The sequence below is a fragment of the Rattus norvegicus genome, chromosome 18 (genome assembly GCF_036323735.1).
Source record: "Rattus norvegicus strain BN/NHsdMcwi chromosome 18, GRCr8, whole genome shotgun sequence".
Lineage (NCBI taxonomy): Eukaryota > Metazoa > Chordata > Mammalia > Rodentia > Muridae > Rattus > Rattus norvegicus.
Window position 1 is genome coordinate 59,492,550 of NC_086036.1, and position 12,957 is coordinate 59,505,506.

The 12,957-nt window shown below is 42.0% G+C and overlaps 1 protein-coding gene across 5 annotated transcripts in view; it reads left to right on the forward strand.

The window, feature by feature from the left end:
* The window catches only part of Wdr7 (WD repeat domain 7), a 283,068-nt gene that overhangs the window by 56,817 nt on the left and 213,294 nt on the right, over positions 1 to 12,957 (forward strand). For all 5 annotated transcript variants that reach the window (XM_017601032.3, NM_023975.2, NM_001395078.1 and 2 more), the window contains exons 13-14: positions 1,114 to 1,309; positions 6,441 to 6,655. In XM_017601032.3, coding sequence (XP_017456521.1) covers positions 1,114 to 1,309; positions 6,441 to 6,655 — 411 coding nt within the window. The remainder of the gene's footprint in view (positions 1 to 1,113; positions 1,310 to 6,440; positions 6,656 to 12,957) is intronic.

Sequence of the window (12,957 nt, forward strand, 5' to 3'; positions counted from 1 at the left end):
AGTACTGCAAAGGTCCTTCCTGGGACATCCTGTGGTTCAGATTAGAACTGAGAATGGGTCCTTTTGCCTGTGATCCTAGTACCTGGTTGGTTGAGGTAGGCATATTCTAAGTCTGAGGCCAACCTGGGCTAGGCCAGGACACTTGGCTCAAAAACAAAACAAAACAATACAATACAAAACAAAACAAAACAAAACAAAACAAAACAAAACAAAACAGCAAAGCATTTTCAATGAAACAAAAGCTGGCAACATTACTTATGGGCCTGATTTCTTAAGGCCTGTGATTTCATAGTCACAATAAATTCAGAGATTGCTTTTATATGGTTACATTTTAAATTGCTTACAGATTGTCCTATAGAAAGTGAACGTCTTTTAATTTGCTGAGGTGTAGATTCAGCTCTCTCTTGCTAGTGAAAATCATTTCTTCGCTTATTGATAAATGACGATCGTTTTAAAGGGAAGTTGAAGGGCGGACACTAGTGACGAGCAGGGAGCTCTGGACAGTGTTTGTGTCTGTCGTGTGGTTAGTCGAATGCCGCACCTTCTGTCATTACACAGACTCCACGAAGGGAGCAGGGGTGCCGGTCTGTAGATAACGTGCCATAGCTGTGGCTCTCAGCGAGTGACTGTGCTTGAGGGACTCTGAGGGATTTCTATTGGGACAGAAGTGCAGGGACAAGCATGGGTCTAAATGAGTCATGAGCAGAAAAAAGAGACCACAGAAAGCTCTCTCTAGAAACAAAGAAAAATAAGTTCCTATAATGGAAAGAGAACAGACACATAAGAACAGATCACCCCTCCTACCCTGACCCGCACCATCCAGTTTTGCCTTCTCAGATGTGACAATGTTTTTAGTGAGGTTATTTTCAAATTTCATTGACATCTTTCTAGTCTTTAATCTTGACATCATTTAGCACTTTTAAAGCATATCTATTTGAACCAGGGACTTTTCATTATAATCTAAAGGAAGAACTTGTTCAACGTGACTTAATATGGTGGTTGGTTTTCGGTGGAGTATACATATAAGTAATTTTCATTTAAGTCACTGGGAGACAAGATCTATCTTATCCCACTTTTAAGGTAAATCTAATGAAAGTTTATTCTTCGTTTTAGGCAAGAGTTCAACACTGCGTCTGTTCTGTGGCCAGTGACCACTCTGTAGGGCTGCTAAGTCTGCGAGAGAAAAAATGCATCATGCTGGCGTCTCGTCACCTGTTCCCTATTCAGGTGATCAAGTGGAGGCCTTCTGACGACTACCTGGTGGTGGGGTGCACGGACGGCTCTGTGTGTGTCTGGCAGATGGACACTGGTAAGAGTGGATGTGGAGAGGGAGTAGGGTCAGAAGAATGTATTTCATTTCCTGGAAATAGGTCTTTATATGAAAATCAAGCCCGGGGATGTACAGAGTTTCCGTGTATATTTCTTTTACTGTCCTCTGTAATACTGCTTTGGTCCATGATGGCAAATGTAGCATCCTTGTATTTGTTATATTGTGTTTGACCTTGTAGATGGTTCAACGGTCTTTAAAGACATGCGGTTGAGGGTGACGTGCCCATGGGGACGGTAGGCAGTGATGCCCACATTGTTTATGGGTGGCAAGCAAGGTGAGGGGGACAGCTGTGCCTCATGTTAAAAAATTGTGGGAAAAGAAAACCAGCTTTTATTTGAACAGCAGAGAAGTGAAGCTGGCCAGGTAATTTTAGGAGCTAAATTGAAATGGACATTGTAGGCTTTAGAGAAAACATGTGAGATTTCAGTTTTCAGTTTTATGTATGGGTTTGGTTTAGAATAAATATTGCTCGGCTGGAAAGCGCAGGGACCGATAGATGTTCACACGCAGATCAATACAGCTTTTACTAGGAATATTTCGGCAGGTGACTTAATGCTGTAGCTTATGTTTTTATCAAGCATATTTGATCATACTTTTGCAATTTTAAGTAATATGTATGAAAGTTTTTACTCCTCTTCTGTCTGCTCTCCACAACCATTTTGAAGTCGATTGGACAGGTACTCTTGCTTGTACTGCTACAGAGCAGGGATAAGTAGACATCTTCAGCAGTCTTCACCAGAGGGAGCATTTGTGAAATCTAACAGACTTCTTTTGCATTTAACTCTGTGTTCTGCTTTATACCATAAGAGATATTAATATTTTCTGTTCTACTTTAAAAGCACTAAAGATTAAAGGAGAAGAAAGGAGACTGAAGCCACGTAGCTTTGTGGTAAACATCACCACTGTGACATTTATTTCTGACCTATTTTTGGGTGTTTTTAAGGGAGGAATTGCTTTGGGTGGAGCGATGGCACAGCTGTAAAGAGCACACACTGCTCTTGCAGTGGGTTCTTGTTAGATTACTCGCACTCCCGTGGGCAGCTCCCAGCCTGCTGGAACTTCCACTGCAGGGGCATGACTACCTCCTTGGGCTTTGCAGGCACTCTCACTCACATGCAGATAGCCACCCCAAGCCATACACATTGTTTTAAAAATATGTGAGAAAGAAGCAAGACTTGGTTTTTCTGGGAGTCTGCCAAGAGATACCAAGACAGAGTGTCTCCTGTTCCCCTACAAAACCTTAACTAGTTCCTATATCAATGTTCTCTATGATAAGCATCGGTGAACCTCAGGATACAGAACTTAAAATATCATCAGCTTCCATCATAGCATTTGAGGGTTTTACAGGAGATGGAACTCAACAGCTTAATGCACTAGGAAGGGATCGCAATAAGAATGGAGCCATCTCTAAGAAAAGATAAGCTCATGGTTGACTACAATGACAAAGACAACTCAGGACAGATAAAGGAGAATAGTGCCAAGGCAGTGACATAGATGTAATCTTCAAGATCAGAGCAAATCAAGATCTCCTCAAATTAAAAAAAGACATACCCATCCAGATAAGAGGCAGGGAGGAAAGGCCAGAATTGACTGACATCATGCATCAAATGGACTTCACAGATTATCTACAGAATATTCCACCTAAAACCCCAAAGAGTATGATGCTCTGTTATGCTTGCAGATAGGAGCGTGCTGTCCTCTGGGAGGCTCCACCCATCCGCTGACTCAGACAGATACAGACACCCATAGCCAAACAGTGGAGGAGCTTGGGGACTGTTATGGAAGATTAGAAGGAAGGATTGTGGGCCCCGAAGGGGATAGGGACTACATGGGAAGACCAACAGTCAACTAACCTGGACCCTTGTGGCTCTCAGAGTCTGAACCTCCAACAAAAGAACATACATGGGCTGCACCTAGGCCTCCCTGCTCATATGCAGTAGATGTGCAGCTTGACCTTCATGGGTGTCCTGAACAACTGGGGTGGGACCTGTCCCAAAGCTGTTGCCTATGAATGGGATATGTTCTTCTAGCTGCCTCTTCCGGCCTCAGTGGGAGAGGCTGCCTAGCCTTGCAGAGGCTTGAAGTGCCAGGTAGGGGAGTCCCCATCAGCTTAAAGGAGAAGGGGAGGGGAAGGGAGGAAAGGTTGTGGGATAGGGTGATTTGGAGGGTGCAGTGAGCAGCATGTAAAGTGAATAAGTATAAAAGAAGTCCACCTCTACCCATTGGCCAGTGGGAGCTTCTCAAGAATAAACTGAATGCACGGACAGAAAACAAATCTTAACAGATTCAGAAAGAATGAAATAGTTCTGGTAGCCTGTTTGACAATAGTGCCACAAAGCTTAAAATTAACAGCAAAGAAATCACTAGTAAGTACAGAAACTCCCTGAGATGAAACAAATCATTACTGAATGATGAATGGGTCAATGAAATAAAAAAAGAAATAAAAAGTTCCTGGAACTAAATGACAATGTAAACACAATATGAAAAACCCCTGGGACACATTAAAACCAGTCCTGTAAGGGAAACTCCAGCTGTAAGTGCCTGCGGTAGGAAGTCAGAAAGTACACACATAAGGAACTTGATGGTGTCACTCAAGAACTTCAAACAGGAACAAACCAAACCCAAATCCAGAACATGACAAGAAATGATAAAAAAGCAGAGCAGAAATCACTGAAATATATAATACAAAGAATCGTATATAAGCAATAAAAAACAATACAAAGAAGCAACAAATCCAAGATAAACAAGATCATCAGACCTTTTACACACCAGTGAAGCTCAGACTACTATAAAGAAATAATTTAAAAATCTGCTCTATTAAATTGAAAAATATAATTGAAATAGATTAATTTCTGGATTCATCAAACCACCAAACTTAAACCAAGAAGAGATGAACAATTTAAACAGACCGACCGTGAGTGAAGAGACTGAAACATGCAGAAAAAGCCTTCTAGATAACAACAGCTCAGGCACAAACAGATTCACAGCAGAATCCTGCTAGACCGTCTAAAATCCTCAGTCAGTTCTCACAAACTAGTTACATCCATGCCCAAAGATTACTCACTGTCGCCAAGGATGGTTCAACACACACCTTAGTAAATGCAGTAAATCACATGGCTTAGTGACAAAATTACACGATCATTTTAAAAGTTGCAAGGGAGAGTCCTTGATAAAATCCAGTTTGTCTTCATAGTAAAAGTCCTTGAAGAAACATATTTCAACCTAGTTAAGAACACACATACACACACACACACAATAAAACCAGAGCCAACATAACCCTTAATGATGAAAAGCTTCAAGCAATCCCTATGCATTTGAAGAGAAAAAAATGCCACTTATGTGTGACTCTGGGGGCGTCTAACCTAAAGTCAAGCAGCGGAGCTGGTTTTTATGCAAACAGGGAAGCATCCAGTCCATATGAGAAGAGTTAGTTTGAGCATCTCCCTAAACACTATGAGGACAGCTGAGGTAGCTCTTTGGACTTTAAATACATTTCATACATCAAATCCTGCCTGAATCTGATTTATGGAGCTTCATTTTTTATTGATATGATAAATAAATAAATTTAATAAATAAATAATGTCAATACCTTCATGATGTACCTTCCTGACTCTGGAGGCCTGTATATCACTAGCTGCAGCTTGAACATCAGGAGAAGGAAAAGCATGTATCTCCCATCACAACTGAAATCCAAAGCAATTGTGATTTCTCTGTCTTTACTTATTGGCCTTCCACCCCACCCCCTGGATTTGCAAGAACTCTCCTTTAAGCTGTTAACTATGTGGGTCTCATCAATCAACAAATAGTTAACATAAACATTTTAGTGTGAGCAAAGCACCTTAAATTCTGTATGTCTTGTGTGGTTCCTAATTCTGGATTTGAGGAGGCATGTACAGATTTAAGTAAGGGTCTGAGGAGCTGTCCTAGCAGTTAAGGGCACTAACCTAAGAGTTCCCAGCACCCGCCTGGCAGCCTGTAACTCTGAACTCTACTTTCAGAGGTTCTCACACCCTCTTCTAGGCTCTGCAGGCACCAAGCATACATGTGGTGCATAGACACACATACATGCAGGCAAAACATTCATGCGAATAAGAATAGTTTAGTCTTAGAGATGTTTAATATACAGTTGAAAAGCTGCTAACTAGAAGTAAGGAAAAAGTAAAACAGAAAAAGAGAAACTGATAAAATAATCTGGTAGTATGAAAAGTGAGGACAAAGTCCAAGTTATACAGGAAGAAGTTTGTGTTCTAACTTAAGAAATACATAAACCGGGCCTTGGGCACACCTTTAATTCCAGCACTGGGAAGCAGAGGCAGGTGGATCCTTGGGTTTGAGGCCAGCCTGGTCTATAGGTTAATTGCTATGACAGCCAAGGCTACACAGAAACTCTGTCCTGAAATACCAATCAACCAACCAATCAATCAGTAAATAAACAAGATATAGAAGGGAAGACCAGATGAGGTGCTTTGTAGTAGCTGTGGGTAGAAATAGTATTTGGTTTATAAACATATGGGAAACGTTAGAGTGGGGGAACTAAGAATCCAAAAGATCCTACAGTGGTGGGATACTTTTCTCCCAGCCCTAGTGCGTAGGAGGTGCAGGATTTGCTAACCAACAGTGAAGAAGAAATTTTTGCACACTGAGATACAACATTTCCATTCTTGTTCTGTGGATGTTTTTTTGAAAAGAAAAGCTTCAGAAATTATTGAAGGAGAAAATGGACCCATTTTAGTGAGAGTTTTTGTTGTTTCAATGTTGATAGAAGACAAAGAAAGGTGAGGTCATTGAGTTTGGTGTTTATGAAGAATGTGAAGGTAATAGACCAGTTCAGGAAGCCTCCTGGGAACCAGGATGGGAAAGCCTGACAGAGGTTCTTAAAGCCTTAACTCTGAATCTGAGTTTAGTGGGAAGGTTTGTGACGCCTTCGGGGAGAGCAATATTTGTGGCGTCTACACGGAAGATTGGTGTAAAGCAGAAGTGCAAGGTACTGTTTGTGGGTAAACACTGATAAGACATTCCTACAAAAATGTTATACCATATTTTCTGTACCTAAACAAACAAATGGAAAGTGGATTGTACTGTGTAACCCACATGGGACGCTGCCTTGCAGGTGCGCTGGACCGCTGTGCAATGGGGATAACAGCCGTGGAGATTCTCAATGCTTGTGACGAAGCTGTCCCTGCAGCAGTGGACTCACTCAGTCACCCAGCAGTCAACCTGAAGCAAGCCATGACACGGCGGAGTCTCGCCGCCCTTAAAAACATGGCCCACCACAAGCTGCAAACCCTTGCAACTAACCTTTTGGCTTCTGAGGCCTCTGACAAGGTGAGCTCTGTATGCATCTTCGTAGTCCGTGGGTGCCATGGAAGCTTGTTTATGAAGTAGCCTTTTCGAGTCCTGAGCATTCCGTCAAAGAGAAGGATTTTTTTTTTTTTTTTTTTTTTTGCCATTCAAAATCTTAAACTTATTTTTACTGAACTAAATGATGTTGGTTTGACATTATAAAAACACTTTTGTTTTAATCTTTTGCAATCCAGACACTGGCTGGCAGGAGGATGTCCTACTAATGAGCACCGGCAGAGCCAGGCATTTAACTGGCCCCCCCATCCTTCATTTTGTAGAGCTAAGCTGCTGTTTATTCTGTGGCTCTCTTACTCTTGATTTCCATTGTTTTCATAATGGTTAAACTTGTGTATAAAACTGAAGGGGTTGAAAGGCTTAGGTGTACACTGACAGTTATCCATGAATCAAGGGCTGTCGGTCGTGGATGCGATACTGCCGACTGACTGCCCCACTGACCCACCTCCTCTGATTGGCAGTAATACCTCCCTTTGATCATCCTCCCTTTCCCCGAGACATTAATGTGTTATCGGCTCTGTTGGAGTATATTTCGTTAGCGGGACATAGGAAACCCTTCTGTGGTTTACCCCCTGCTTTCAGGCCTGCGCTGAAAGTCTGAGGAGAAGTCACAGCGTAAACGTGTTAGTTGCTGTGCTTGCCATTTCTTTCAAAGGCTCACGTACTCGGCCCAGGAAGTCATTGTCTCGTTATACAACGTGGCACGACTTCCACCTTTTACAAATGTGCAAAGCAGCGTATTAAAGAAAGCATGTGTCCATGGCGCTATCATTAAGAAATAAAAGTTATGTTCTTACATTTCTTGATGGTAGCTCCTAGAAGTACAAAGTTAGAAAAATCATTTTCTAACACATAGCTGGGAAATTCAAGGAAAATAAGCAGGGTAGTACTATTTATGAATGGCTTTAGTAAGTGTCAGGGTTGATTAGGCGGTTGTTTCAGTCTTGTGTGTCCCTCTTTTAATAGTGAATTTTATAGTGCAGTTAGTGACGAAGGCAGCTGATAGCTGTGGGGAGTAATTTTCGTCCACACGGAAGACGGTTATAGGAGGGGAAAGGCTTAGGAAGCTGAGGCTGCAGGAGGATAATAACTTCATGAAAAATGTATGTTGGCTGTACCATTAAGGATGTCTCTAACTGTTCGCACATGCTGCCACAGTCTCTGTGAGCTCATGTGTGCGTCGGCCCTGCTATCTGGAAGAGGCTGTTTGGTTGGTGTCATCACGACCTCTGGCTCTTCTTCCACATAGATCCTTAAACCTTGTCGGGGGGGGGGGGGGGGGTTGATCAAAGCATTCCTTTTAGGACTGAGATCTCTAGGGTGTCTGACTGTCTTCATACTGTCTGTTTGTAGGTCTTTTTGTTAGTTAGGATATACTCAAGAAGAAGCTTCTCTGATCAGGGGCAAGCCATGAACTGACCTGTGGACATAGCATATGTAGTTAGGAGTCATTTTGTTGGTATGTTTAGTTAGCAGAATAACACTAGTAGGTTTCCCCCAGGGCCTAGCCTTCTCTGGTCTCAGTTTCTGGCCTCATTAATTGTCTGGTGTGAGTTCCATCGCATGTCTGGTCTTGCAGGCGAGTGCCTGTTGTAGGTCACAGGGTTCACAGCTTGGTGAGATGAATGATTGCTCCTATCCTCTATCATAGAGGACACTATCATAGTGCAATGGATGCTAGTCAGTAGGGGTAGAGCTTCTAGTTGGGCACCAACTGATTTCTCCATGTTCAGTGATGTAAGTGGTATCTTCAGCGACAAGGACTTACCTTCAGGGTGTCGGAGGTAACCAGTCATACTGGCGGTTGTCTGTAATGTCTTGAGGTGTGCTGTGGGGTCCCTTTGGTCAGTGACATAACAGGATGCAACTCATTCCTACTACTGAGGTTTTACTTCATATGATGCCTAGTTTATGCATTGCCTCCTGCGCTGTATGGTAACCCCATTTAAATTACATTTACATATGTTATAAATCTTAGGAGGCTTCTTCCAGAGTAGATTTCCATAATGGTCTTTCAAAAGGTTTCTAGTGTTAGTTACCCTCTCCATAGCCCCTCCTTTACACTGACCTCCCATCCCCGTTTCAATTTAATCCCCCAATTCTAATTTTTCCTTATCCATTTTATAACACTAATATTCTGTTTTCCCTTCCTTGGAGCAGCCCCTCATATCCTCTGATTCTTCTCAAGCTATTGAACTTTGATGATATTCTAAATAAAACACACATAATAAGATTAAAAGCTAACATCCACGAATGAGAGAAAATGTGCAATATTTGCCTTTCTGGGTCTGGGTTACATCACTCAGGATAATTGTTTCTAGTTCTATCCATTTACCTTAACAGTTAAAGAATATTACATTGTGCATATGTACCCTATTTTCGTTATCCATCATCAGTTGATGGATGTATAGGTCGCTTCCAGTGCCTGAGTAGAGCAGCAGTGAACCAGGTAAGAGGTATGTTGATTAGTTTTATGTCATGTTGACACAGCTAGAGTCTTTTTAAAGAGGGTCTCTTGTTTGAGAAAATGCCCCACCAGACTGGCTTGTGCACATGCCTCTAGGGTGTCCTTATGATGACTTAGTGATTAATGTGGGGGCACTGAGGGAGGTTGTTCCTGAGTTGTATAAGAAAGCAGGCTCAGTAAGCCATGGAGAGCAAGCCAATAAGCAGCCTACTGGCCTCTGCCTTAGTTCCTGCTTCTAGGTCTCTGCCTTGAGTTTTTGCTCTCAGTTCTTTTGATGATGTTCTATGATGTGGAAGTTTAAGCCAAACAAACCCTCTTTTTGGTCATGGTGTTTTATCAAAACAACAGAAAATCAGCCAAGACAGCAGGTATCTCTACCACTCGAGTTCTTTGAAACTCAGGAAAGGTATCGCTGGCTTGTAGGCTCTCAGCTCCTTGAGGAGCCTCCCACATTGAGGAGCCATTTCACAGTGGCTCCACTGGCTACACTCCCCGCAGCAATGCTCCCTTTCAGAGAAGCTTCTCCAGCACCCGCTGCCTTGATGTGTTGATCTTGGCCATTCTTACTGGGGTAAGGTGAAAATTCAAAGTAGTTTTCATCTGTATTTCCCAAGTGACTAAGGATATTAAACTTTTAGGAAATGTTTTTCAGCTGTTTGTGTTTCCTATTTTGAGTTATATTTTAGTTATGTACCGTGTTTTAAAATTGGGTTGTTTTGCTGATATTCAATTGAGTTTTTTGTATATTTAAACCTCTTGTCACATACATAATTGATAAAGATTTTTTTTTCTAATTCTATAGGCTGCCACGTTGCTCAAATAATGATGTTCTGTGCTTTATGGAAGCTTTTTAGCCTCCTGAGGTACAGTTTAGTAATTGTTAGTCTTAATGCCTTTGCTATTCCTCTTCTTTTCAGAAAGTCCTTTCCTCTGACAATGAATTCAAGTGTGTCTGGTTTTATGCTGAGATCCTTCATCTGGAGTTGAATTTGTGCAGAGTGATAGATTTGTTTCTATTTTTATTCTTCTACATGCAGCTATTCAGTGTGACCGCACCGCTTGTTAAAGGTGCTGTATTCTTTTCAGTGAAGTTTTTGCTCCTTTGTGAAAAATCACGCATCCATAGTGTGCGGATTTACATTTAGGAACTCAGCTCTGTTCATCGATCACCGTGCCTGGTTTTATGTCTGCACCACAGTGGGTTTCCAGTAGCTCTGGGGTACAGTTTGAAATCTGGGATGGCAGCACCTCCAGCAGTTCGTGTATTGTTTTAGCTTACATTTTTGTTTGTTTGTTTTCCTATGAAGTTGAAGATTGTGTTTTCAATTTCTGTGAATAATTGAGTTGGAAATTTTGATGGGGGTGGGATCTGTAGATTGGTTCTGATAGGATGGCCATTTTGCATGGGGACTTGGATATTTTTGTCTTGTTTTTCCTTTTGTCTGTAGTAAAGTTCCTGGCAGGCATCAAGTGTTTTTTTTTTTTTTATTTTCAGTATTTAATGTAATATAACTATCTTACCTGTGACAATTATAACATGCCTGAGACACTCATGGAGAAGTTGGTTGGGAAGTGTAGATTGAGATCAGACTGTGAAGGAACTCGATTGTCATGCTGAAGGTTTAACAGGGAAGTCTGTGGTGTTGAACACTTTTCAAAGGTTTTGTTAACGAAAAGTTTGCCATGTTTAATGATATCTAGAGAATACTAATAAACGTTGTCATAGGGAAGCAGTAGGCTACCGTATTGATGCAGTGAGTGGTCATGAGGGTCAGAAATGGGATTAGGCAGTGAAGCTAAGGAAGGGCTGGTGTGTGTTCTCCAGTGTAAGGTGAACAAACAGGTCTTCCCAGAAGAGAGCAGGACGGTTCTGACTCAGGATTATTCAGAGGCCGAGTGCTAATAATAGAACTAACTGTACAGTCTGTGGAGCAGTCCCTGAGGATGATTATAACAAGAGAGGGTTGCTTCGTCTAGGTGGCAGTGTGAACTGGGTGTGTGTTCTTAGGGACTTGTGATGCTGGTCATTTCCATTACCCCTGGCCAAAAAGGGGAGGGAGGGCACATGGATGTCTTCAGTTAACATTAAACCTGTGGTGCCTGTCAGCACATGCAGCTTATATCAAACACATATCAAGAGTCTCAAGCATCCACGCTCTCTCAGTCCTGATTCACGTGTGGTTGTTTCCCATCTCAAAGCCTCCGAGCCACTCTCACGGCCCCTCTGTCTCTGGCCTCTCATTCTTCTCATAGCAGAGCTAGGCTGGCAAGTCTGCAGCTCTCTCTGTTCTCAGTATTCTCTCTCTCACTCGCTCTCTCGCTCTGCTTCTCTCACTATCTTTTTTCAAGTCTTTCCTGCTATTCTCTTTTGTCAAAGTTAGCCCTGGCCATGTCCAATCAATCTCCAATCTATCTCTGTCTCTCCCCCCACCTCTTGTTTGTGTGTCTGTCTCTCTCTCTTTCTGTCTCTCTCGTCCTCTCCCTTCCAGATGACTCTGTCTCTTTCTCTCTGTCTCTCTATCCCTGTTTTTCTCTGTGTCTCTTTGTCCCTGTTTCTCTCTGTGTCTCTCTGTCTTTCTGTCTTTCTCTGTCTGTCTGTCTCTCTACCTCTCTGACTCTGCTAGATGGCTTTCTCTCTCTGCCCCTCTCTTTGCCTCTCTGTCCCTGTCTCTCTCTCTTCTTCTCTTTTCCAGATGGTACTCTCTCTTGTGTTCTCTCTCTCTTGTGTTCTCTCTCTCTCTCTCTCTCTCTCTCTCTCTCTCTCTCTGTTCCTGTTTTTCTATATCTCTCTCTGTCTCTCTCCCTGTGTCTGTCTGTCTGTCTGTCTGTCTGTCTGTCTGTCTGTCACGCAGACCTTTCCCTTAACCATAGTATGGAGTGGTCATGCCAGCAGTTCTTTCCTGCCATGCCCCTACATATAATTTTCTCCTGCAAGCAAAACCACTTTTTAGTAAAAGTTTGCTCCCAGGGAATTTTCTTAACTGTGGGTTGTCTGGCAGTGTGCTCTGTTTCAAAATTTTGTAACTTGACTGCTGAGGGTCACCCAGGGCCTTATATATATCAGTTAAATACTTTTGAGTTATGTCCAAGTCTGTCTGTTTTAGAAGAATATTTTGCTGATTATATATTCATAGGTTGCTAGTTCTTTTGTTTTAGTATTTTGAATATCCTTTTAAATTTCTTTCCCCCCTACTCCCCCCGCCCCAGTCACTAGGAGGCCCTGACTGGTATCGAACTTGTCCTGTATCTAGTCCAATATCAAACTTTCAGTGGTCCTTTGCCTCTGCCTCTTAAGAGCTGAAACTTCAGGCATGCGTGATATTATATTCAATTTTTTTGTTTGAGCAATTATATATTATTTATATTATTGTTCTTTAAGATAGGGCTTTTCTTTTTCCTATGTCTATTGACTATTGAAATATGTAGTGTTCTGGTTGTTTTTGTTCTCACTTTCCTGGGAGTGTCCAGAGTTTCCTGTGTCTGAGGCTCTCTCTCTTTCATTAGGTGACCTCATTAACTCGTTTGACTGGTGTCCATGTGATCTCTTTTGGAACCTTTTTATTTCTTTGTCGTTAGGCCTGCCTAGATCTGCAGTGATGCTCAGTACTCTTCAGGCCCTTGGAGCTAAGAACAGGATTTACATGTTTAAAGGGTTTAAAGGGTTTAAAAAGGAAAGTTTGTGACAAACATTGCATCACCTGTAAAACCAGTGCCAAGTGTCACCATTCTTTGTCCCATCTGATGCTAATGATCACAAATAATAACAGCCATTATCTCATTTTGAAACAAGCCAGCAAGAGCT